The 26400-nt window shown below is 38.2% G+C and overlaps 1 protein-coding gene across 1 annotated transcript in view; it reads left to right on the forward strand.

Moving 5' to 3' along the window:
* The window catches only part of LOC136866185 (mediator of RNA polymerase II transcription subunit 25), a 370114-nt gene that overhangs the window by 239166 nt on the left and 104548 nt on the right, over nt 1-26400 (forward strand). The window contains exons 11-12 of the mRNA XM_067142927.2: nt 4662-4824; nt 4912-5106. Coding sequence (XP_066999028.2) covers nt 4662-4824; nt 4912-5106 — 358 coding nt within the window. The remainder of the gene's footprint in view (nt 1-4661; nt 4825-4911; nt 5107-26400) is intronic.

The raw sequence follows: 26400 nt of genomic DNA on the forward strand, positions 1-26400 counted from the left end.
CAAAAGTTCCAGATAGGAAAACCATTCTGTTATGGGTCAACAATTTGAGTAAACTGGGTTTGAGTGTTGAAACAAAACCATTTGGTAGGCATCATAGCACCCAAACTCCAGAGAATGTCCATGCAGTGAGACGCCATTATGCATTGTTCCGTCCGTAGGCATGCAAAATCAACGGGACTCTTGGATTGCACCGCGAGGAAAATTTTACACGTGGAGATGAAGTTATATCTGTTCAAAATGGTGGGTGTGCAGAAACTCGTTGAACATGATTGGTCCAACCACAGAGCATGTTGTGAGGCTATCCTGAAGCTGTTGCAGGGGACAGCAGTCTATTGGCAAGTGACAAAGTGCACTTTCAACTTTCAAGCTATGTTAATAAACAAAATTTTCAATACTGGTCTGTGAGTGACCTTTCCACAGTGAATGTGTTATTGTTTGGTGTGCTGTCACTGAGTTTGAAATTATCGGCTCATACTTTTTTGAAGAGAACAACAGAACTGTAACAGTAACATCTGGTCGTATGTACAGCTGCTACACAATTTCTTGCAACCAGCACTCTACAACTTAGGGAATCCTGCTGTTTGATTCCAACAAGATGGTGCCACTGCACACACAGCCGAGGCATCGATGGGCCTCCTCAGAAAAATGTTTCTAGTGTGTCTGATCTCCTTACAGGGTGATATTTCGTGGACATCCTGTTTTCCTGATCTCACCTCTTGTGATTTCTTTCTCTGGGGATATCTGAAGGCACATATCTTCCAGTATAAACCACAAAGATTACACAACCTGGAAGCTGCTATTGTGACAAAATCGAGAAAATACCACGAGACATGACTAGGAGGATCAGGGAGAAACTTCACATGTGTATTTGTATGGTATCATTATCAAAACCTAGTTTGTATGTGATGCACAATCAATTTGTGAAATGCTTATAACGTTGCTGTGTTATTTATGCTTAAAATTTTGGAGTTATTTCTTCTGGTGGTGGTGGTGGTGGTGGTGATTATTGTTTTAAGAGGAAGTACAACTAGGCAACCATCCTCTATATAACACTAATCAGAGAGAAAAAATGGAAGGGGTCCGACACTTCGAAAAATGAAGGTATCAGGCAAAGGAAGACAAGGGCCACGAAGGGCATGAAAATGAAGGACTCCCTAGGTCTCCATACGTAATACCGTCAAGGTCTGAAAAGAACAAGAGTTGACCAAGGGAGGTCGGATAGAATAGATGAAAGTGAGGAGCCTGGCACAAGTAAGTGGAAGCAATGCCAGGACTCAGCTGGGGGCCCCGTGGTCACCAACCCACGCTCCAAAGTTCAGAGCCCCTGAGGCCCCTTTTAATCGCCTCTTACGACAGGCAGGGGATACCGTGGGTGTTATTCTACTGCCCCCACCCACAGGGGGATATTTCTTCTTCACCCTGCATATCTCATATATCACCTCTTAACACTTGCTTGGTACTTCCTTCTTCCAGGTCAAGCTCCTCACACTCTGATAAAATACATTTCTCTATTTTATCCTTTTACTGTTCTTCATATCCAATCCTGCCAGTTCACTCCCCAAGTACATCAAGCTTTCCACAATTTTAAGGTCTTTTACACTAGTTTTTACAGTACTTATCCCTTCTCTTTGACCATTAATCAATAACATTGTCTTACTTTTCTCCGTGCTTGTTTTTATTCCGTAATTACCAGTATATTTACTCAGCATGTCTAGTTGACCTTGTAAGTCCTTTCCATGTGCTTCCCACACTATAATATTATCTGCAAACATCACCTTCAGTTCCCTGTCCCCATATTTTCCCTTTGCACCCTCCACAAAATGATTGATCGCTATTACTGTAATGAACAGTAATAATATTGAAAGCTGTAGCCATCTCTGCTTGAGGAAGACCCACAATATGTCTGTACTCCACACATAATACCAACCAGCTTTCCATTTCAACATCACTTGGCCACTCATTTGTCACTCACATCATCTCCAGTTTTGAAAATTGGGACATAACGTCCAAGTGTTCTAGTTCAGAACTACAGTGAAATCTTACCAATGAGGACGACAATGTGGTCAACTGATTCATGGACCCTGCAGATTAGAACTTTATTGAAAATGTATGTTTTATATTGTACATGGGAGGATCAAAAACTAACACTTGTTTTCTTCAAGATCTGTCTCTTGACACATTTATCCCATATTCACATCAGTTTCAATGTACTTTGGTCTTAGAACTCGATTCCTCAGCTTTAGTCCCATCTTCCTATCTGCACCTGACTGTTGTAACTTCATCAACTGAACGGAAGCATCGGCCACCCAGGAATTTCTTCATTGGTCCGAACAGGTCTCTACTGTAAAGTGGGTGCTGGAGCACCTCCTAGCGAAATTGCACAAGATTTGCTCAAACAGGAGTTACAACATGGGGGTGAGCATTGTTACGGAGCAGTCTGACATTTGCATCATTGTGGCGTTTGTCACATTGGTCACAACACAACTTTATCAGTGTTCTTTCACAGCCTTTGTGTTTGCAGTGGTCCCATTTGGATGAAGCTGATTGGTCACTCTGAATTTCTTCGTTGGTGGGAAGTTGGAATATTTCCAAACCATACAGTGCCTGCTTTGTTTTGTTCTGGGTATATAGTGGTATGCCCAGGACTCATCACCAGTCACTATACCTTTCTATACCCTTCTGCAGGGTAATGCATTAAGTGGTCTAAGCATGCCATCATTCTCTAGCCTTTTTGGTCATATTTTAGAAACTTCAGCACCCATCATGTGCACACTTCACAAAATCTCAGTTGGTCATGTACAGTATCAAACACCGAACTGTACAAAATACTAACCCACACTGTCAAGATTTGCAGATGAATCCAGCAGTCTTTCAGAATCATTTGCTCCGCCGTTCAGCAATGTACTGGCTGCTCGGAATGTGGCATGTCGGCAAGGTACTCGTAGACCATAGACATCTTGCAAGAATCTGCACCACCAGAATATGTTATTAACGTTCCATATAATAATCCCCATGCACGCCTGAAGTTCCCTACGAATTTCACTCAGACTTTATTCTTTTAACTTAAAAAAAGAAAAACAATAGCCTACACCTCTTCGTTCTTCATTGAGCAAATTGGCTATGTGGTAGCTGTTAGCTTGTATCCAGGAGATGGTGAGTTCGAACCCCACTGTCAGCAGCACCGACGATGGTTTTCTGTTGTTTCCCATTTTCACACCAGGCTGTACCTTAATTAAGACCACAATCACTTACTTCCTAACCCTAGCCCTGTCCTATCCCATCATAGCCTAAGACCAGTCTTTGACTTTGCGACGTAAAACAATACAAAATGTCTTAGTTCCTCACATGGTTGACACGCTTCCCCCATAAGGCATATGGAACAATAACTGCACCCTTCACACTATTTGTCTCTGAAATTTTGATATCCCATTCACAATAATAATGCATTAAAACACTGTTGTGCATTACTTTTTGATTTACCCAAGTATAAAATACTGTACAGAATAATATTACCAACACAAATTAAATAATTTGTTTTAGTTTGTAGCTAAATGAACTTGTGAGTTTTCATTGCTTCTTTGGTGATAAGTGTTAAATTATATACAGTGACATCTCCTTGTGTGCTTTGTACGTAGTCTTGGTTTCCAAAGGATAACTTTTGCAAGGAATTTCTTTGGTAGAATGAAACTATTTGTCACACAAACTAAAACTAACTACGGGTAAAAAAAAAAAAAATACCAACAATAAAGTAGGAAGTAGGTTTAAGTTGAGAACGAATGAAAATTATAATGCCTGAAATGTACCTAGTTACACACTAGCCCCATGGTGTTGAGGTAGCATACCTGCCTCTTACCTGGTTGCCCTGGGTTTGATTCCTTTCTATGTCAGGGATTTTTATCTGGATCTGAAGTATGGTTTGACATTGACTCAGCCTTCGTGAGAACAGGTGAGGAGCTGTCTGATGGTGAGATAATCAAGAATGCTCTATTGGTGAAAAATATCTAATTCCCTCCATGGGAATTTAGAATTTTCCATTTGGAATTGCTAGGCGGGCAATAATTCCATTGTGGAGATTTATCTCCCATATACAGTTATCGGACTGCGCCTCTTATATAGGCTTCTGATAAGTTCACCTGCATACACCCCAGCGTCAGTGGGTAGGGTCTGACACATCCCACTCTGATGAGTCTAGTGTCAGACCTAACATGAAACGCTGGTTAATAGAGCAAACGCCTGAAAAGCCTTACATCTGATATGTTTTTGACATAATCAAGAATGACAGCCAGTAAATTCCACTGACCTTTGTCACCTTGTAATCTATTGTACCTTGTACTGAGCTGTGGTTGCGTGGTACATCAGGGCTGTAGCACCATGGGGTTTTGGTTTGAAGCACAGTTAACACAATGTACACTGTAGCTGACAAGCTGGTATATTTTCGTTTATTTGTGTAGCAGTAGAAGCCAAGGGAACTTGGATGTTTGTGACTTTGACTGCTATATGTACATATGTATTGTGTGAAATTAATTTCATTATGGTCTGTATTGACAGTTATCACTATTAACAAAGATTGGAGGGTATTGAATAGGTGCACCCTCCAATCTTTGTTAATACATGTGTACTGTGTTATGATCTTTGGATAAAAGTAATGTATTTTATTTCAGGAAAGCTGACTCATGGCCACAGAAACTTATCATGCAGTTGATGCCAAAACAGCTGATTGGTAACATAGGTGGTGCTTATTTGAAGAATTCCAAATCTGTGTTGTTCCATCCACAGCAGTGCGAAGCTTTGGAATCACTGACAAAAGTTATGAGTTCTGGTTTTGTGAGTAAATACATTTAGTTTGTTGGTTTTATAATCGTTTCATTATTGCTCAGATGTGAGAATGATAAGTTTATATTTACTTTTAAGGCTGGCTGTGTTCACTTCACCAGTATGCCGTCACCAGCTTCTTGTGATATAAAGGTGCTTATCTTGCTGTACACATCTGAAAAGCGTGCCTATTTGGGCTTCATTCCCAATGATCAAGCAGCATTTGTAGACCGTTTGCGGAAAGTTATACAGCATCAGAAGACTACTCAGGCTCTCATAAGACAGCAAGGACAAGTAAGTAATAATTAGTTATTTGAAGTGTTAATTTTGGTTAAAAAATGTAATCCCTTTCGAAAGGTCATGGAGACTGCATTAGTCATAAGAAATAAGGTCTTACAGTGTTATGATTATTTAAAGTAGCGACCACTTTTACTGCCTCATGAATGCAACTCTTAGATTCGATTATGAAAGACATTCATTCACAGTAACATGGGCCAGTAAGTAGGGATCTGTTGCCTTTGATAATGATTTTGTGTCTGTAGCAGGATCTACAAGTCAGAGTTTATATTATTTTGCATCAGAATAGTCAAACACAATTAATCCATATACAGTCCCTGGCCAAATTAATATGACCACCTAAGGAAACCTAGGAAAATAAACTTTAAATTGCCTTTATGTATTTCATTCATGTTTTATTTATTTTAATTGTGTGAAATGTGACTAGACTTACGCATATAGGGAGCGTGCATGGTACTAGTAACCGAGCGCTCTGGTGGAGTTCCGAGAGTTAGTACGGTGAGAGTGGGTTCCGCTGAAGTGAAGAGTTGCATCATAGTTACAGCAAAAAGTATCGTTGCATCTTGTCGTCAAGATATGAAGTAGTGCTATGGAAGTTGTAATACAATATGGGTTTGAGTACATACACTTCCAAAATAGTCGCAAGTCAACAGTGAATAAAGCGCAGAAAGTAGTTGACAATGGCCATGTTTTACAAGTTGAAGAAAGACAAACTGTTTCCAGTTTTACACTTACTGACTTCGTCATAAGACAGACGAGTGTTAGCAAAAACCCATACAAGGTTGCAAATGAGGTAATTACGTTAGCTCATTATTGTTAAACATACAGTATTATACTTTACATTTTAATTTTATGTGATTCAGTGAAGTCTCTAATACTTTGAAGTTCTATTACAGCTTGACAATCAACGAAACTATGTTGAATCATTCTCGCTAAAAATACAAGTGAATTTAAAAATCGTTGCTCAATCTCAAATGCTGCTTGCACCGACTTGTAGTTTTTCACACTCATTTTTCAATATTACTTGACTTTCCTCCAACAAATGTTCACTGCAAATGACGGAGCATTTGATGGGTTCCCATGGAGTTCCATCTGCACTGAAATGCAGGAAGACATTTATTATTATTATTATTATTATTATTATTATTATTATTATTATTATTATTATTATTATTATTGTTATTATTATTATTGTCATTTTAAATATAAATATTCGGCGTAGTCAAGACATGTCTACATGGAAAGACATGAATGTAAACATACGCACCTGCTGCAATGCATACTTGAAATGAAATGTACTACCGGTATTTCAAAGTGTACTTAAATGAGCGTGTTCTTGACTTGGCATAACTGGTATGTTTGAAATGCGTGATTTAAGTCACAAATGAAATAAGGTACTGTTACATGTTACAAGCTTCATATTTGGTCCGTATTGAAAATGTACATCAATTTAAGATTATCAAAATTTTATTAGTCAACCTATTCAATACAAATGATATTTGCAAAGTTAGGATTTACATCCTATTAAACTAAGGTCTAAAGGGACATGTTTCGCCCTTCAAAAGGGCATCATCAGCCTTTTTACACTCATGCTAAAGGTAAAAATCAGGATCCTGATTGTCGATATAAGAAAAAGTATATAAAATGAGAATAAAAATTAGAGTGAATATTATACAATATGTGCAATCATGAGTTCTTAAATGACAATTGACAATTAAAAATCATTTAAAATGTTTGCAAAGAAATAAGAGTTGGTATGATAATTACATCAGCAATCTTAAAATGATCTTATAAAACTGTACAAACTAGGCCTTGACCAAATAAATAATAAGAAAGTCTATGGCTAAAGTTGCCATATCAAGGTTCGTGAAATTCGGCTGGAAGCAGCCTGATTTTAAATGGAGAGCAATTAGAATCCAATGGCCACTCAAGACAAGATAAAACCTCTCTCGTTGAAAAGTCGTAATGAAACTGTAGTATGGCGCATGTAGATTATAAAGTTGTGCCCAATCAATCCATTAATTTCATATTTTACGAAGTTGGATCGTGGTCTCGGTATTTTTGTTGAAGGAGTTGTGAGAAGTTAACTAATAAGTGCCGCATGTACAGATTTTGTCAGCTCGTATACCGATGGTTAAATGGGAACATTGAATTTTCAATGGGAACGACAACAATATCATAGTAACTAAAGCGGACAAAGGAGGGACTACCGTATTATTAGATAAGAATGAATACATTACAAAAACAGAAAACTTTTTTGCAGATGGGACTTTTTCAATAGTTAATAAAGATCCTACCACTAGAATCCAGCGAAATTTAAAAACATTGATAAAAAATTCAACTTTTTTACTTAATGAACAAGAACAACAAAAACTATTCACCATGAATCCTAATATTCCCACAGCCAGAGCATTACCCAAACTACACAAAAAAGATACACCTATACGTCCCATAATTAATAGCAGAAAAAGCCCAACTTACAAGACCTCAAAATACATCCACCATTTCTTTAAAAGACACTACACTTTCAACAACAAATCCCCTCTGAAAAACTCGGTTGATATTTGCGATCTTTTAAAGAAATTCAACCTGCTCCCTAACCATACCATGTGCTCCTACGATATCACGAACATGTATTCTAACGTGCCAACAAAACAAACTGTAAACATTATCAAGAACAACCTATCCAAACACAGCAATCTCAGCATCCCCGAAATAGACGAATTCATCAATATTTTAAACTTCGTACTAAAAAACAACTATTTCACTTTCAATGGCAAAATCTACCACCAAGACGGCCTGGCAATGGGAAATCCCTTATCAGGCATCTTGGCAGACATATACATGGACTCGTTGGAACATCATAAAATAACTTCAAAAATAAAAGGACTCAGCCTGTGGCTCAGATACGTTGACGACACATTTGCAATAATTGACAGTAATCTCAACAATAGCAAAGATATTTTGGATTTTTTAAACGCCCTTGATCAAAATACCAAGTTCACTAAGGAGGACAAGGTCAACAGATCCATTAACTTTTTAGACTTAACTTATAACACGCGAAAAAAACACATTTGACTTCCAAATTTACAGAAAACCCACCCATACTCCAATAACAATCAAAAATTCATCTATACACCCCGACTCCCACAAACAAGCTACTTTCTATACTTTAATTTACAGAGCTTTAAAAATCCCATTATCACCCAAGAATCTAAAAACAGAAATTCATTATATTAAAAACTTAGCAAAATTCAATGGCTTCAAAATAGAAATAATCAACCGAATAATTAATAAAATTAAATATAAACTAGCAACAAACCTCGTCCCTGAAAAACCTAAAAAAACTAAATTTGCCACCTTCACATACAATAATCCAGGCATTTACCAAGCAAAAAACCCTCTGAAAAAACAAAACATTAATATTGCCTTCAAGACGACAAACACCAATCACAGCCTATTTTTCAACCACAATACACTCAACATTAACAACAGCATTTACTCAAACTCAGGCATATACAGGCTCAAATGCACGCAATGTGATAAATCATACATAGGGCAAACAGGCCGGAGCTTCCTTACTAGATACCAGGAACACTATAATGCCAATAGACATAATAAATTTTCAGCCATGAGTTCACATATGAAAGATACAGGTCATCATTTCACAACTATCGAACAGGACCTAACAATCATTAAAATAGTAGATAAAGGAAAATTAATGAACGAATTAGAAAACATTTACATATATCTGGATCAACATTACAACAAAGACCTAAATCTCAATGATCCCGTCGAAATAAAAAATCCCGTATACGAGACTTTACCCAATTTATTACAATCTTTAAATCCAGATTTAAATAAAATCCTTAAAAACATCAAACTAACTTCCAATAATGATTCCAACTTCCCCTTAAAAGTAACTCCCTCCGTCCCCGCCCCTGCTAATGTTCCACAGCCAACGGCATGTAGTTTAAACCCTCCGTCCACCTCCTCTTCTCCATTACACTCCTCTTCCTTAACTCCCCATCTTCAACAGCGCGCAAGCTCAACGCTCCGCCTATTTCCGTTCATCCATCACACCCCCCTCCCTCAGTTCCACACAGATACAACACACGCTATTCAAACCTCACTCGTTCCGAGACCATACAAGCAACAAGTTCATACCGCAAAAACCGAGAACGTAAGTACGGTAATTGAATTTATATCAATTCTCCTAATTTAACCGTTTTTCCTGTAAACCTCTTACCTTTTTATTCTCCTTTTCATTACAGATTCTGCACCATATTTCTTCAATAGTCAATCCACATTCAAAACTACAGCCAATACGTAAGAATGTTCCCATTTAACCATCGGTATACGAGCTGACAAAATCTGTACATGCGGCACTTATTAGTTAACTTCTCACAACTCCTTCAACAAAAATACCGAGACCACGATCCAACTTCGTAAAATATGAAATTAATGGATTGATTGGACACAACTTTATAATCTACATGCGCCATACTACAGTTTCATTACGACTTTCCAACGAGAGAGGTTTTATCTTGTCTTGAGTGGCCATTGGATTCTAATTGCTCTCCATTTAAAATCAGGTTGCTTCCAGCCGAATTTCACGAACCTTGATACGGCAACTTTAGCCATAGACTTTCTTATTATTTATTTGGTCAAGGCCTAGTTTGTACAGTTTTATAAGATCATTTTAAGATTGCTGATGTAATTATCATACCAACTCTTATTTCTTTGCAAACATTTTAAATGATTTTTAATTGTCAATTGTCATTTAAGAACTCATGATTGCACATATTGTATAATATTCACTCTAATTTTTATTCTCATTTTATATACTTTTTCTTATATCGACAATCAGGATCCTGATTTTTACCTTTAGCATGAGTGTAAAAAGGCTGATGATGCCCTTTTGAAGGGCGAAACATGTCCCTTTAGACCTTAGTTTAATAGGATGTAAATCCTAACTTTGCAAATATCATTTGTATTGAATAGGTTGACTAATAAAATTTTGATAATCTTAAATTGATAAGGTACTGTACCGTCAAAGGGGGTGATTTCGGACGGTTTTGAGGTTATTTTCGTCTTAACTCACAAAGGGGATCTTAAATTGTATTGTTTATCATCCTAATAATGGGGAATATATCCAATTAATGCAATACCCAACAAATGAAAAATATACGCCAACACAGGTTTTCCTGATAAAACAAAACGAATAGTCCGAATTCACCCCGTACTTCGGGGTGATTTCGGACGCACATTCATTTTAAACCGCTGTCCGAAATTTCAAAGCGCATTACGTGATTTCGGGCATAAATAGTCCATTATTAAATTCCTCGTTATTTTTGCTTTAGTTTTGAGATATTTAAAGTGTTCGGAGGGTGTCCAAAATATGACTAACTGGTTACAATCATTGTAATGATAAATGTAATGTGTTACTGATCGATCTTTTTTTTCTGGCAAGGTAAATGTAAAAGTTTTCCCGTCTAAATTGAAATATTAATAGTTATAAACTGTACAGAGATCCTACTGAGAAATCTTAATAATTTTTCTTACAAAAGATACAAATATCAGAGCAAAAAAATCGATACAGTGAACACGTAGTTGCCACGGTCTATAAATCTAAAATAAGTTTTCTTTGAAAATAAACATTCCTCTCTTCTCAACTTGGACTGGAAGTATTTTCGAAATTTGTTCTTTAGCTATTGTATCCTCAGCAGGGATGTTAGGGAAGACAAACACTTTTCTGCTCTTTTTATATGGGCGCAAGGTTTGACATCCACATCCCTTGAACGAATATTTCAGGCCAGGCCAAAATACTGCCTGTATGTTCTTTGTTCCTCAACCTATATTTATAATCTGCAACAAGGAAAGCCTCTTCTTGCACCACCAGAACGTAATTACATTCATTGTGTGCTTCATCGCATTCATTTTCACTTCTGCTGCCAGCGCCATCAATTGTTTCTGCACTGCTTTCATCTCGACGGAAGTCACGGCCAAAAATCGGCTTCCCACGTAGAACATTTCATTTGCGGCGAGAAGTAGCAGGTTGTGTTGGGTATTTGGTTGGAGCATGGCCGGAGGCGACAAGCTTCCATGAGCATTTCCTTCCTTATTTAGCATAGGTTGTCGTCCCATTTTTAGGATGTACATTCCGCACTTTATTTTGTAGGGTGGACCAAGGCATAGGCCTACCATAGAAATCAATAATGCTTTCCTACAAGACAACTTGCCACGTTTAATATCACGTACGGCTTTTTCTAATAATTTTGGTTCGTAATTACCCCTCAAAGCAGCTTCTTTCTGCCTCTGATAATTTCTAGGCATTGTCTGAAATCACCCTGACTGCTTTCAATTTTCAGTCAAATGTGCGTAAAACACTATTTTTCACTAAATTACACCAAAATTCCACAGCAATCGTTTATAAACACTTCAGGCAGTTGAACTCACTAAAAACCATAGTTATAATGCATTCCTTCTGACCGCAACAATCGAAAGTATCCACTTAATGATAATGCATGAACTTTCAACATTGCCAGTACACAGGGGAAATTTTCCAAAGTATGATGTTGATTCGTAATAAAAAGCATAGGACGCGGGGAACATAACCTCAAGATTAAACTAAAACGCGCGCGGAAGTGCAAAGCACCGGCTGCTCGTTGCTATGCGACAAAATACGGCAAATCTACCATACTGTCCGAAACCACCTCTATGTCCGAAATCGCCCCGTTTGACGGTACTTGATTTATTCTTCTCACAGCCGAAATCCACTTCCTGCGTCTGTCCGATTCCCATGGACGACCAGGAAATGTGTGAAATATAATTCCTTTTCCATGCGTGTTTCTTTGTGTTTTGTGGCAGTTCAGTGCACAAGAGTTTCTATTTGATTTGGGCATTTTGATACACTACTACCACCACAATTTCACACCCATAGTTACACAGCCTGGACTGACCGCTCAAGACAAGATCACCAAAACATTACCGATTTCTTCCGCTAGAGGCGCTAAGAGCGGCCATGCACGCTCCCTATACACACAGAATAACACAACTAATCACAAAACTCAGATTTGAACCCTCATTTAATTGTCAAAACTAGTATTTTGTCAGTCCTCCTTTTGCTGCAATAACGGGCTGCACTCTGCGAGGCATGCTATCTATGCATCGTAAGCTCATATCCTTCCTTGCTGGTTGTGGTTCCAGTGGAGTATGATCCGTTCAAGTAAAAGTATCCTCGTAGTGACATTGTCTTTTGTCACTTTCCTCTTTAACAGTTCCCATACATTCTCAATTGGGTTGAGGTCGGGAGAATTACCTGGCCAGTCCAACTGAGGAACTTACTTTTCTTTTCATCTCCTTTGAACCAATCCCGTAGTTGTGGAAGAAGTCGAGTTTGCAGAATATTGATGTACTGTTGTTGTTTCATCGTACCTTCAACGATGTACAGCCTACCCAAACCTCTGCTACTAATCACTGACCATATCATCACCGAAGTTGGATGTTTGATAGTCTTTATCACACAATCATTGAATTTTTCCGATGGCCTTCTCTTAATAAACTGAGCCTTGTCCATTAAAATCTGGAAGGTGCTTTCGTCGCTAAAGCATATGTGAAACACAAAAGCACTTTGTAAAATTTTTAAAACTATGGATAATTTTCAAATTTAAATAAAGAGTTGGAAAACATACTGATCTCCAGTCTTCTACAGTGAAATGTTTGTGCGCCTTAGCCCATTCCAGCCATTGCTTCATCATCCTTGGATTAAGTCTTGCCTTGCGAGCAGGTCTGTAGCTTTTGTAGCCCAAGTCCACCAGTCTCTGCCAGACTGTTCTGGTAGACACTGAAATTCCTGCATCGTTTAATTTCCTTCTTATATTGCTGTTCGTTACTGTTCTATCTTCTATTATTATTTTTCTCAACATTCGTTCACCGCGAAGTGACAGCACCTTTTTTCTGCCACATTTGCCCTTACGATTCAATGCCAGAGTGTTCTTTTCACGTAACCTAGGACTGATATTAGCCACTGAATTTTTTGAAACTCCAACTTTTTTTGCTATTTCTCACTGTGAAGGATTAGTTTCAGTCAAAAAACCTTGAATCATTCCCCTTTTGGTTGGTGACAGGTCCTTTTCTAAGCCCATTTCTGAAAGCATAACTATTTGAGGTTAGAATTGGAAAATTTTGGTAATTTTCTCCGAAAGGATCTTACACTTATCGTGAACAGGCGTGAAATATATGTACATGCAAGTAGAAATGAAAATAATTGATTAGGTTTAACTTATCATTAGAATTTTACCTTTAAAAAGCAACTTGTGTGCAGAGAAAATGAATACAAGAGCGGCACGCATTTCCCTCCATAAGTACAAATTGGTGCCAACATGTAAACAGTGTGACCAACATACAATATTTTTCACAACTCGCCCACTTAAATGTTTCCTTGATATATAAATGCACTTACAGTCTTCCTACAAACACTTTCCAGTGTAGAAAATGGTTAAATGAATCCATAAAGGAGAGAAAATATGAGGTGGTCATATTAATTTGGGCAGGGACTGTATAGGTCCTTACAGTAATTCAGGGACATTCCTACAAAGTGGTGTATCAGCTCATGCCCTATACTTTCATCAAGAGTCATAAGATGTATCTTAAAAGTGAAGCTACCACGTTGTGTTGTTGTTGTTTAGTTCTTTTTCCTGGTTGAACCGTGTTGTTTTCTGTACATTCCGTACAGTTTGCCAACGTTTCGAATACATTGCAGTATTCCTTTGTCATGCACACAAGTATGAAGGATGAGTTCTCCATCTAATCAGTACTTTATTTTACATAGTGTCAATATTATTTACATAAAAGGACAGTACCAGTTTCGACCTGTAAATAGGTCATCTTCAGCTGTTGAAGAACCTGTTTAATAGCGACTGTACAGAATAAATACAATTAAAATTAAACAAGAATGCCATTAAAATAAACATTAATGCCACTATTCTAAAAAATACTTAAGATTAAGATATATACATATGGTATAGATTTTTTTAAATTTTCCTGGAGGAACTCAAGTATGAAGAGGGAGTACCCACAACTCACTTCCATTGATTTCAATATGTCGCACACAGCAACGTAAACATCAACAAGGAAGTCTAATATAAACTAGCATGTTTTTCAGCGTTGATATAGACTGAGAATGAGCTATGTATCTGTAAAGAGGTTACTAAACCTCTTATTCTAATGAACACGACGTCCCCGCTTATTTGCGGCCCAACAATGTACTTTGAATCATCTCATAAAACCGTTGGACATAGTGTTGTCATTCAACATTAGATATCCAAACCTGACACCAGAATGTCAGTGATTCTTCATAAACTCTGAGAATTGTATCCAATTTCAACCTCAACAAATATAATTTTTGAAATATGTAGAAATCATGGGGCCAGGATAAAAGCCCTTTAACTCCAAAACTGTACCATGTGTATACAGTAGAGTCTCATTAATCCGAACTAATTGGGACCGTAGTCTGTTTGGATTACGAAATTTTTGGATTAAGCGGAAAATATTTTCTAATAATAATATTATTGTTTTTACGTCCCCTAATTACTTTTATACTTTCCGGAGAAGCCTAGGTGCCGGGATTTTCTCCCACAGGAATTCTTTTACGTGCCAGTAAATCTACTTACACGAGGCTGACGTACTTGAGCACCTTCAAATACCACCGCACTGAGCCAGGATCGAACCTGCCAAGTTGGGGTCAGAAGGCCAGCACCTCAACCGTCTGAGGAGAATAGTTTCTACAATACTGTACAGTACATGCTGTAATTTGAAATGTCCATTCTTTAGAGGTTACATTAACAAAATACTGTATGTAATTTATGTAATTACAGTAGGGTAGTTAAGAACCCGTAGAGGAGAAAAAGACTAAAACTAGGTTAAAACTTGTCTCCTAAAACTGCGAAAATACAGTAGCAGGTTACACTTTTGCATTGCGCCAGGGATGCGAATAGCTGCTTCTGATGTTTATTTAATAGTTCTGCCGCCCTCTCAGTGGTAGCACTGCAGAATGTGAACACGTGACTCACAGCAGCACGCCACAGTTGTGAATGTCTCTGGGTGATACTGCCTCCTCAGTTAGCTGCTGGCTTTGTCTTTGTTTGTTAGCAGCGTTATACTGTGATAAATTCGATTAAGTTAAAGCTTGAAAATGGCAAGCAAACGAAAGCACAGGTCTTGTACTCTTAAAGAAAAACTTGAGGTGCTGAAGAGGTTGGATAAGGGTGACAGTGCATCAAAATTATCTGTCGAGTTTGGTGTTGTAAAAGCTATGATTTCCGACTGGAAGAGAAACCGTTCTAAAATCGAACAGTTTTGCACAGCATCGTCAACAGACATCCTTCTTTATTTATGGTTTTCACAGGAGAGACAAAAAGGTACTCTGTTAAGTGGACCTCTTGTTCAAGAAGAGGCGCGTCACTTAAATACGTTATTGAATGGAGATGTTTCATTCACTGCCAGTACTGGATGGTTCGATAGATGGAAGAAGAGGCATGGAATACGTCAGTTAACAATAACAGGAGAACAGTTATCACGTGATTATGCCGCTGCAGAAGATTACATCAGGGAATTTAATGACTTGGTAGCATCACTAAATTATTCACCGCAACAAGTGTATAACGCCGATGAAACGGGTTTAAATTTCAAGGCCCTTCCCAGTAAAAGCCTTGCGTCTGCGGAGGAGTCTCGTGCACCTGGGTTTGAGATGAGTAAGGAACATGTTACTGTATTAGCATGTAGTAATACTGCAGGAACAAATAAATTGCCCCTAATGGTTATCGGCAAGTCAGCAAAACCAAGGGCATTTAAAAACTGTAACATGAACACTCTTCCAGTTTATTACGGAAATCAAAGAAAGGCATGGATGAATGCACAACTTTTCAAGGAATGGTTTGAAAAACAGTTTTGTTTCCTCAGTAAAAAATTCTAGTGTAAAAAGTAGTTTGCCTTCTCGGGCATTGCTTTTAATTCAGAACACTCCATCGCACCCAGCAGTGAGTAAATTGCTCTTATTTCACCGCAAATTTTCTTGCCTCCTAATGTTACGTCGATATTGCCACCAGTGGACCAGGGCATTCTGCAAAATTTAAAACTTGTGTATAAATGGAAACTTCTCAGGTACGTGATTGAGAATGACAGTTCACTTACTATTCTTCAAAAACTGAAGAACGTGAATGTAAAGGACGTAGTATACTGGGCAGCAGAGGCATGGGAGGGTGTCAGTAAGCAGTTCATGAGAAAAACGTGGAAGAAATTGTGGCCGAGTCTCGCATTCATCGAGAGTCCAGCGGAAGCATCTGCAAATGTCAATCTCCTTGAAATAATTCAACAACTTCCTGGGTGTGAGAAAGCTGATGAAAATGACATTAGCGAGTGGATAGAATCTGACTGTCATCAATTACAAACAGACCAAGAAATTGTAGCTATGGTGGAGAAAGAATCTGGAGTTGATGAGGAACAGAATGATGACGAAGAAGACCACAATGAACAACTAGTTTCGCATTCAGATGCCGCGGCCGCCTTAGAACTTGCCGTACGCTACGTCGAACAACACTCCGCTGCTACGCCCACTGACGTGTTAATGAGACGCTGATTTAACACTGCATCTTTGAGTAGGTTCCAATCACTACGGCAAATGAAACTAACAGACTTTGTAAAGATAAACGACCAGTGATTGATGGTTTATGATGTGTAATTGTGTTTACATCAAGTTATTCTAGTAAAATGTGACTAATAAAATGCAAGTAAATCTTCATTCTAGAATATGTTCTTTCATTTCAATAAGGAGAACTTTTAAAAAAAATTGAATATTTCAGTTTGGATTAACCGGACTTTAGATTAACGAGGTTCAGATTAATGGGACTCTGGTGTATATCTTAACGTTAAATATTTTTTAGAATAGTGGCATTCACTAACATGTTTTTCAGCATTGATATAGACTGAGAATAAGCTATATATCTGTAAACAGGTTACTGAACCCCTTATTCTAATGAACACGACGTACCTGCATATTTGTTGCCCAACAATGCACTTTGAAACATCTCATAAAACCGTTGGACATAGTGTTGGCATTTAACATAGATATTCGAACTTGACACCAGAATGTCAGTGATTCTTGATAAACTCTTAGAATTGTATCCAATTTCAACCTCAGCAAATATAATTTTTGAAATGTGTAGATATCATGGGGCCAGGGAAAAAGCCCTCTAACCCCCAAAACTGTACCATATGTATATATCTTAACCTGAAGTATTTTTTAGAATAGCGGCATTCATGTTTATTTTAATGGCATTCTTGTTTAATTTTAATTGTATTTATTCTGTACAGTCGCTATTAAGCAGGTTCTTCAACAGCTGAAGATGACCTATTTACAGGTCGAAACCGGTACTGTCCTTTCATGTAAATAATATTGACACTATGTAAAATAAATTATTGATTAGGCGAAGAACTCATCCTTCATTCTTGTGTGCTTGAACTATCAATACGGACTATGAAGATAATAGATTATAGTTGCTTTGACAAAGAAATACTGCAATGTATTCGAAACATCGTCAAACTGTACAGAATGTACAGAAAACAACAACACGTTTCAACCTGGAAAAATAACTAAATAAGTCATAAGATGTGTTAGTGCTTTGAAAGTTGTCAGTGAAATCCTGAATTTTCTTTGTTTATTCATTAACTATTTATGACCATTTGTATCTTTTGGTTGTATAGCCGAAAGCCTCAAGTCTTCTAAGGCATAATATTAATTACTTTTGATTTGTTTTGACACAAGTGCAATATACAGTTATAACTTGAAAACAGTATTCTCTCACCCATGGGTACCTAATGCAAATGTTGAGCTCGAATTATTATTATTATTATTATTATTATTATTATTATTATTATTATTATTATTATTATTATTGCCTCTTGCTTAGAGCAGTTAATTATGTGCATTCTGTACACTTTAGAACACCACAGCGAGTGAATGCATTGACCTATTTAAAAAATTCTGGTTTTGTTTTGATCACAACTGGACAAGCTAACAAAAATAAGTGACATAGCAAATTGCACTTTGTGAATATTGGATAGGAACGAATAAGTGTCAAGCGATATATAGATAGGTAGGTAGGTAGGTAGATAGATAGATAGATAGATAGATAGATAGATAGATAGATAGATAGATAGGAGGAACAAGAAAAGGAACACAAAGCCTTTATATTCATCCTATTTTGCGTGGTTTGTGAATAAGTGACTGTGAATGTTGAAGATATGCAACAAAATTTTCTTTTGTGGTTTCTGTATTGGTAACCATTCAACTTTCATTAATCTAATTATACACTATGAAGAGAGCTCTGCGTGACTAGTGTAAAGGTGAAAGAATCACAAAGATATCTCCATTGGATCAAGCGATGTCGTAGTTCGTAGTGGAACGTAGATCTGACTTGCTGTGATTTCACATTCATTCATCACATATCACAGAAACGCTTAGCTTCATATCCTATTTCTATATCAACGTCCCGTCCTCAAGTGTGTGCTTCAGTTACACAGCTAAGTGCTACCAAATAAAATTCAGGAAACTCAATTGTCAGAAATTACAAGTGTTTTCTCCTAGTGCAACATCAGGAGTCATCAGTTGGATACTGCACCTTCCCAAGACACTGGTCAGCTAGCACGCTGTTAGCGACACCATTGCAAGTTATCATGTGATAAGCACAAATGCAGTGCCGATATACAAGGGGAGAATTACATCTGCACTTGATGATTGAGTTTCCTGAATTTTATTTATCTACCTCAATCAGAAGCCATATTTTCAGTGAAGTGTTGCTAAAATTGTGATTAATAATGCAAAATAGAATGAAGTGACATTAAGTAACAAATAAACACATAACATTGTAAATTGAGTTCTGTTCCATTTCATTGCAAGCAGACATCACACTCAAAACCTCTGCGACCATGTAGACAACACAGCCTACCCCAATTCTGTTTGAACATAAAATACTGTGGCATTTCCTCAGTTTTATTATGTAATGCTGATAGGTGACCAAATTTATCAGCATAATCTGCCAGTAGACATTGTGCAGTGGTAGTGTGACAATGTAAATACAGTCCTGAACACCATATCATTTGTTAACACCACTCCAGGCGTGCCTTATATTTGGTTACTGGAACTTTCAACTCATTTTTTACCTTTATTCTAATGACTTTGCAATTACCCTGGTTTTGTTTCTCCTGCATGAATCTGTGAACAACCCTACACCCTATCAGTTTCATCAAATTTTCACGTGTTTTGATCCTCTGAATGCCTTTATTTACATGCTGGCATTGTTACCACATTGAACAATGGCATATTTGTAATGTGTTAACTGCTGTATACTGAGCATTTAGCCATATTTTGAGGCTTTATAATTTCAACACTTTCTGAGATAAATGATTCTTGTTGTATCCAAAACTATAATTACCTGTCTCAGCACTTCTTTGATTTCTGACTCTTGGAATATGAAAGGGGGCCAATATATCTATTATGTTTTTGAGCTTTATTATTTTTTAAAATTTATTTCAAATCATGTTTGTAATTTTTTTCATATTTACATCTAACATTGTTACATTAGTATTACTATGCTTATTTTACAGAAAAAAGATGTGATTCAGCTTATTAGGGTTTTTATCATGTTGTCTTTGAGAGAATTAAGACCCCATGACGCCATTGTAGGAACGAACGGGAAAACAAAGCATGCAGAACACATTCTTGCTACTCTTCAAAATAAACCTTCATATTCTATCCAGCAAGTGCCAGTGCTTCTATCTAGCAGCAGTATGCAGAACTGTAGTGCTGTTATTCATGTTTACCAGAAGAGACACGGACATATTTCCAGCAAGTGATGATTTAATAGTCAAGAAAACCAAGTCCGAGTGCTGCTCGGCCATTCAGTATGGTGGTAAATGAGGGATCTGAGTGATGCTTGGGCAACGTATTCAAAGTGTTAAACTTTTCTTTGTCTTTCCGCCAATGTCATACATTACACTCAAAAACACCATTTTTTTTTTCAAATGTTTCAAATGATTTGCAGTGCGTAAAACTCACAATAACACAGTCTCCTTTATTTGCCTAAGTGATCAATACAGCAGGTAGGGACCCTCTTCGGAGGCAGCCCTACCCAGGGAGTGATGCCCCTACCTTTGTGAGTCCCAGAGCACACTGACCCGGTGTGTAACATCTGGTATGGGTCCTAGCTCAGGGTTACGAGTGAAGACCTCAACGGCATCTACGGCGGAGAAGGTGGACTTCGGTACGGTGGAGATGGCGGAAGGGGCAAACCCGTAGCGTCTGTACTCCAGAGGAGCGGCTACGAAAGGCGTCTGTTTCCATGTTAGGGGCGGCCTAATTTTGAACCTGGCACTAGGTATAAAATGCCTGTGGGTGTGGCGAGCCCATCATAACAATAGCCTATATGGACAAAGCAGATATGTTACCTCAGAAAAGGTTAGGGCGTCCCCTGCTAAAAGCGACGCGCAGCTCTTCAAGTGCTGGGGGAACTGTGAGAAATGGGCAACCAGCACCAAACTCCATAAAGATTGCAACAGCAAATGTCCTGACACTGACGGGAAAGACCGAGGAACTGGTTGACTTTATGAAAGTTAAAGATATAGCCATACTTGGACTGTGTGAGACCAAGAAGAGGGGCACGGGAGAGATTCCTCTGAAAGAAGGATACAGGCTGTATTGCAGCGGAGGACCTGCATCAAAAAATGGAGTGGCCATCATACTTAGAAAAGAAATACAACAATATGTGGAATATACAAAATCCGTCAGCGATAGGATTATGATGATGTTGATGAGACTCCACTTTGAAAATGGTGTGAAAGATCTATTTCAGTTGTATGCCCCACAAACGGGTTGCATAGATGAACATCTGGAGGACTTTTTAGAGGAAGTGGAGAGACAGATAGAAGATAAGGAAGTGATATTGATGGGAGATCTAAATGCACAAGTTGGAATGGAAAGACAAGGAAAGGAAGATGTTGTAGGACCCTTTGGATATGGAAAGGTAAACCCAGAAGGCGAGGTGTTGGTGGATTTTTGCATGAGGAACCAAATGATTGTTGGAAACACCTGGTTTACAAAGAAGAACAGTAAGAAAATTACAAGGTATGGTCGGGAAGAAGGACGAACAAAGACCATGATTGATTATATGATCATAGAGAAAGAACACCGGAAGAACCTTTTAGATGTTACAGCCATGCCTGAAGAAGCCTTTGGTGGAGATCACAGAGTTGTGATAGGAAAACTGAAAGTGGGAAAGATTGAAAAAACCCCATTAAGAAGAGAGAAAAGAATTACAGTATGGAAATTGAAGTAGGAAAACATACAAGAAGAATTTCAAATGGAAATAATACCATTGGTACCCAGGACAGAGATGGGGAATGTTGAAGATGAATGGAAAAGATTTAAGGAAGCACAGGTTGGATGTGCACACAAGGTATGTGGTAGAACAGCAGGAAATGTGAAAGACAAAGAGGCACACTGGTGGAATGATAGAGTAAAGATTAAAGTGACGGAAAAGAAAATGGCATGGAAAGTATGGAAAACATCTAAGACTGAAGAAAGTAGAAGAAAATATGTGGAGGCAAAGAATTTGACCAAGAAAGTAGTGGAGGAAGAAAAGAGGAAGAGCTGGGCCTTATTCACAGAGAAATTGAGAGATGATAAGCAGGGCAGCAAGAAATTACTGTATGGTATCTTAAGAAACAAAAAGAGAGATCAAGTAAACACCAGATATGTGAAGGATGAAGACGGCATAATATTAACAAAACCAGAAGAAATAAGGAATAGATGGAGAGAGTATTTTCAGAAGTTGCTGAACGTAAGAACTGATGAGTCATTCAATGGCCGACCAGGAAAGGCAATTAGTTGATGAAGAAATGGATAAAGAAATTACAATGAATGAAATTGAAATGGCAGTAAGAAAGATGAAGAATGGAAAAACTGCTGGAATAGATGAAATTTCAGTGGAGATGATAAAGGCAGCTGGAGCTGTAGGCCTGCAGTGGACATATCAAGTTCTCAGGATTGTCTGGGAGAATAAGGAGGTCCCTGATGATTGGCAAAAAGGAATAATCATCCCAATTTTCAAGAAAGGTGATAAGAAAGTTTTGAAGAACTACAGGGGAATTACTATAATATCCCATGTTGCTAAGATAATGGAGAGGATACTGGAAAGTAGGATAAGGTTGTGGGTTGAAAATCAGATACTGGAAAATCAGTTTGGTTTCAAAAGTGGAAGGTCAACAATAGAGCCCATTTTCATTATGTGACAGCTAATGGAAAAGCAATGGGAGTACAGGAATGATATGGTGATGACATTCATCGACATTGAAAAGGCATATGACAGTGTCCCCAGGACTAAAGTTTGGGACAGTCTGGTGCAAAAAGGAATTGGACAGGGATTAATAAAAATGATCATAGCAATGTACAAGGAATGTTGTAGCTGCGTGCAAACACAAGTTGGCAGGACAAGTTGGTTCAAAATAACTAGTGGGCTGAGGCAGGGAAGTGTTCTTATCACAATCCTGTTTACAATAGTAATGTATGACATCATGAGAACAGCAAAAGCAGAATATGGAGGAAGAGAAATTAACATGTTGTTATTTGCAGATGATATTGTGATTTGGGGAGAAGACGACAGGAAGGTTCAAGAACAGTTGGATGTGGTGAATGGGGAAAATAGAAGAATGTGGGTTGAAAATAAGTGTAGAGAAGAGTAAAACCCTTGTAATGACTAGAAGGGAGAAAGAAGGGAAAAGTCAAATTAGACTTGCAGGCAAGCCCCTGGAAGTAGTGGAAACATTTAAATACCTGGGAAGTGAATTAATGGAGAATGCTCGACTGGATGCTGAGATTAGCAAGAGGATTCAAGCTGGAAGTTGTTTCTATCATAGTGTAAGAAACATGTTATGGGACAAAGATGTCCCAATGGAAGCAAAGGAAACTATGTACAAGATGTTTTACGTACCCATAACTACTTACGGGGCAGAAACTTGGACAATGACAAAGAAGGATGAGAGTCGAATACAGGCAGCTGAAATGAAGTTCTTGAGGAGTATGATATAGAAGAGTAGAAGAGACAAAATAAGGAATGAGAAAATCCGGGAAGAAATTGGAGTGGAAAAAATGAACGATAGAATAGAGAAGAGCCGACTAAGATGGTTTGGGCACATAAAGCGAATGAGTGATGAAAGAATGCCAAAAAAGGTGATGGAAATGCAAATGCAAGGAATGAGAGGCCGTGGACGACCACGATTGAGATGGACGAACACAATCCAATGCAGTATTATAGGAAGAAACCTGGACTGGGACACAGTGTTGGAGGGGGAGTGGTGGAAAGACCGAAGAAAATGGAGAGGAACCATATTTGCCCCTACCCGGCTACAGCTGGATAAAGGGAAATGATGATGATGATGATGATCATGATCATGATGATCAATACACTGTCCTCTTCGTATGATCCGCCATGCCCGGAATAGCGTTCAGCTGAATGCATTAATAAAACATGCCCACCCTTGCAACGATATATCACAGTTTTGGTTTATTCATGACCTTAAGCTCAGCTGTGATGTACATGGCAACTTCCGCTGCACAAGCCAGTACAGCTGGTGAATGATACAAACAGACCTTCACAAAAATGAGTCTTCAAATATTAGGGTACATATATACTAGCATCAGAAAGTTTAGACTCACCCATGAATTTTCACTTACCATGAAAGGGGCTATTTGTTGAAAATCAATATGGAAATACCTATGTTTTTAGAACTAACTAGTTTTATTACACATTTCACTAGATTTTCCTTTACACTGATCATTCACAGGGAGCTAGAAACATTATCACATCATCTTAAGCAATCACACTGCCTGTTCATCAATGCGTCCACCCTTTGCTTTGATTACTGCATTACAGATGCGTGGCATTCTAGCCGTTAATTTTTCCAAAGTCTTGGTATTTAAACATCCCCAGGTTTCTAACAGACATTGCCACAACCCATCCACACTGCCTGCGACATTTTCTTTCACTTTCCTGTCAAGTTCTTCCCACAAAAGTTCAATAGGTGACAGATTGGGTGATTGAGGAGGCCAGACCATTAATTCCTATTTTCCTTCAGCTTGTTTCCTTTCCAGATACTGCTTGCACAAATGAAAGTGGTTTAGGATCATTGTCCTGCTGTAGAAAAATCCTTCACCAATCAGCTTCATTGCATTGCGCGAAAAGATACGGTGATATTGTTTCTTTTCCAGTATTCCCTCTACATTCACCAAATCACCAGCCTGATTATTTCCAAAACATCACCACGCCATCACATTTCGTCCTCCATGCTTCACAGACAGAATTATGAAGGATTCCGTAACCCTTTCGCCGGGGCGGCGACGAACGTATTGGCGACGATTGGAACTGAATTTTTCAAATTTAGATTCATCCGTCCAAAGCACCCTTTTCCATTGTTCGGCAGTCCAGTTAACATACATTTTGGCCCATTGTAGCCTTTTCTGCTTGTGTACAGTTTTCAACATGGTTTCCGTGCTGCTACGCGACCAAACAATCCCTCCTCAAGCACACGGTTTTTCACTGTTGTCACAAATATCTACCGCTGTACACCTTCTGTCACACTTGCTGAGGATTAAAATACGGTTATCTTCAATTTTAGAAGTCTTCCTTGGACGTCCACTGCGTGGTCGATCTTCATGACCGCCCGTTTCCTGTCTGCACTTCACTGCTCTGTAAAAGCTGCGCTCTGAAATTTTCAACTTTTCCACAATTTTTCGGTTCGACCACCCAATTTCTTTATAAGCACAAACCTTGGCTCTGTTTTCTGGGGTTATATTAGACTTCTTCCCCATATTCGATTGTTTGATGCATGTTGTTACCCTAGTTATGCCCAGATAACAACAATGTAGAAAATAAACAATCTGGTAGAAAGATTAACGTACAATTGCTCAGGATAACTTCTGTAGGCTAACTGTCGACTTCCAAGACAACGAGGAAACAAGAATCACGTTATCACGTGAGAGAGGAATGTTTATTACCTGGGAAAGGGCCGGAAGTTATCCAGTTAGAAGCAGGCAGTAAGAGCTAGATACCATAAATCTGTCAACTTCTTTGAAAAGATGAAGTAAAATATTGCAATATGCACTGAAAACGAAAGTGCTGAAATGATCCATACATAAGTAACAGAACTGAAGTACCACTTATTATCACACAGAAATCAATTATTTAATAAAATTATTAATTATTAATTTTCGTAGGTGAGTCAAAACTTGCTGATGATAGTGTATAAGATGACTATGGTTTTTAATAGTACCGGTACATTTTAATGTAAAAAAAACCATTGTCTTACATTCAGACCGATATGGTAAATAGAACAGTATGTACTGTATCCATTAATCTTGGACCTTAATTACTAAACTTACCAAAGACTGACATTTCTATACAGTCGTCTGAGAGACTAACAGAGAAAATCGACAACAAGATCCCAGAGGAACAATTTGAATTCAGGAAAAGCCGAAGCACCCTACATGCAGTCAAAAATCTCATAGACGACATCGAGGAGGATATAAGATTCCCAAAAGGAAAATTCCACGCAGTATTTGTCGATTTTACAAAAGCGTTCGACAATCTCAACAGGACCTTAACATGCGCCAAACTAGAACAGATGGTGGAACAAAACAAGGAACTAAGCATTTTGATACACAACATCCTGAGTAAAAACACCATCATAATTTCAGACAACGTAACAACCTCGCAAGAAATTATACAAACGGAGTGTTACAAGGAGACCCCCTTAGTCCCCTTCTGTTCAACGTAGCCACACATGACGTGGTCCAAGCAATAAGAACTTCCGCTCCGTCCCTCAAGATTTATATATACGCAGACGACATGGTGATGGGTTCTCACAATACTAACGAACTCCAGAAAGGAATAAATGCTCTAGGAACATGGGCTGAATACAACGGACTGCAAATAAACGCAGAAAAGACAGTACACATTGCCTATCTGCAAGGGACAAAATTTACCTCAAATATGAACCTCTACAAACTACGAACAGCTTCAACTATCTGGGCGTAACGGTCCAGACAACAGCACATTCATTCAGAATTCACACAACACAACGAGCAGCTGCCGCAACCAAAGCCATCTACGACATCATGCCATTAAGCAAACTTTCCCTGGAAACAGCTATAGCCCTCTTTGAAGCCAAAATCGTTCCTAT

This window comes from Anabrus simplex, chromosome 3, assembly GCF_040414725.1.
Source record: "Anabrus simplex isolate iqAnaSimp1 chromosome 3, ASM4041472v1, whole genome shotgun sequence".
In the NCBI taxonomy this organism is placed as follows: domain Eukaryota; kingdom Metazoa; phylum Arthropoda; class Insecta; order Orthoptera; family Tettigoniidae; genus Anabrus; species Anabrus simplex.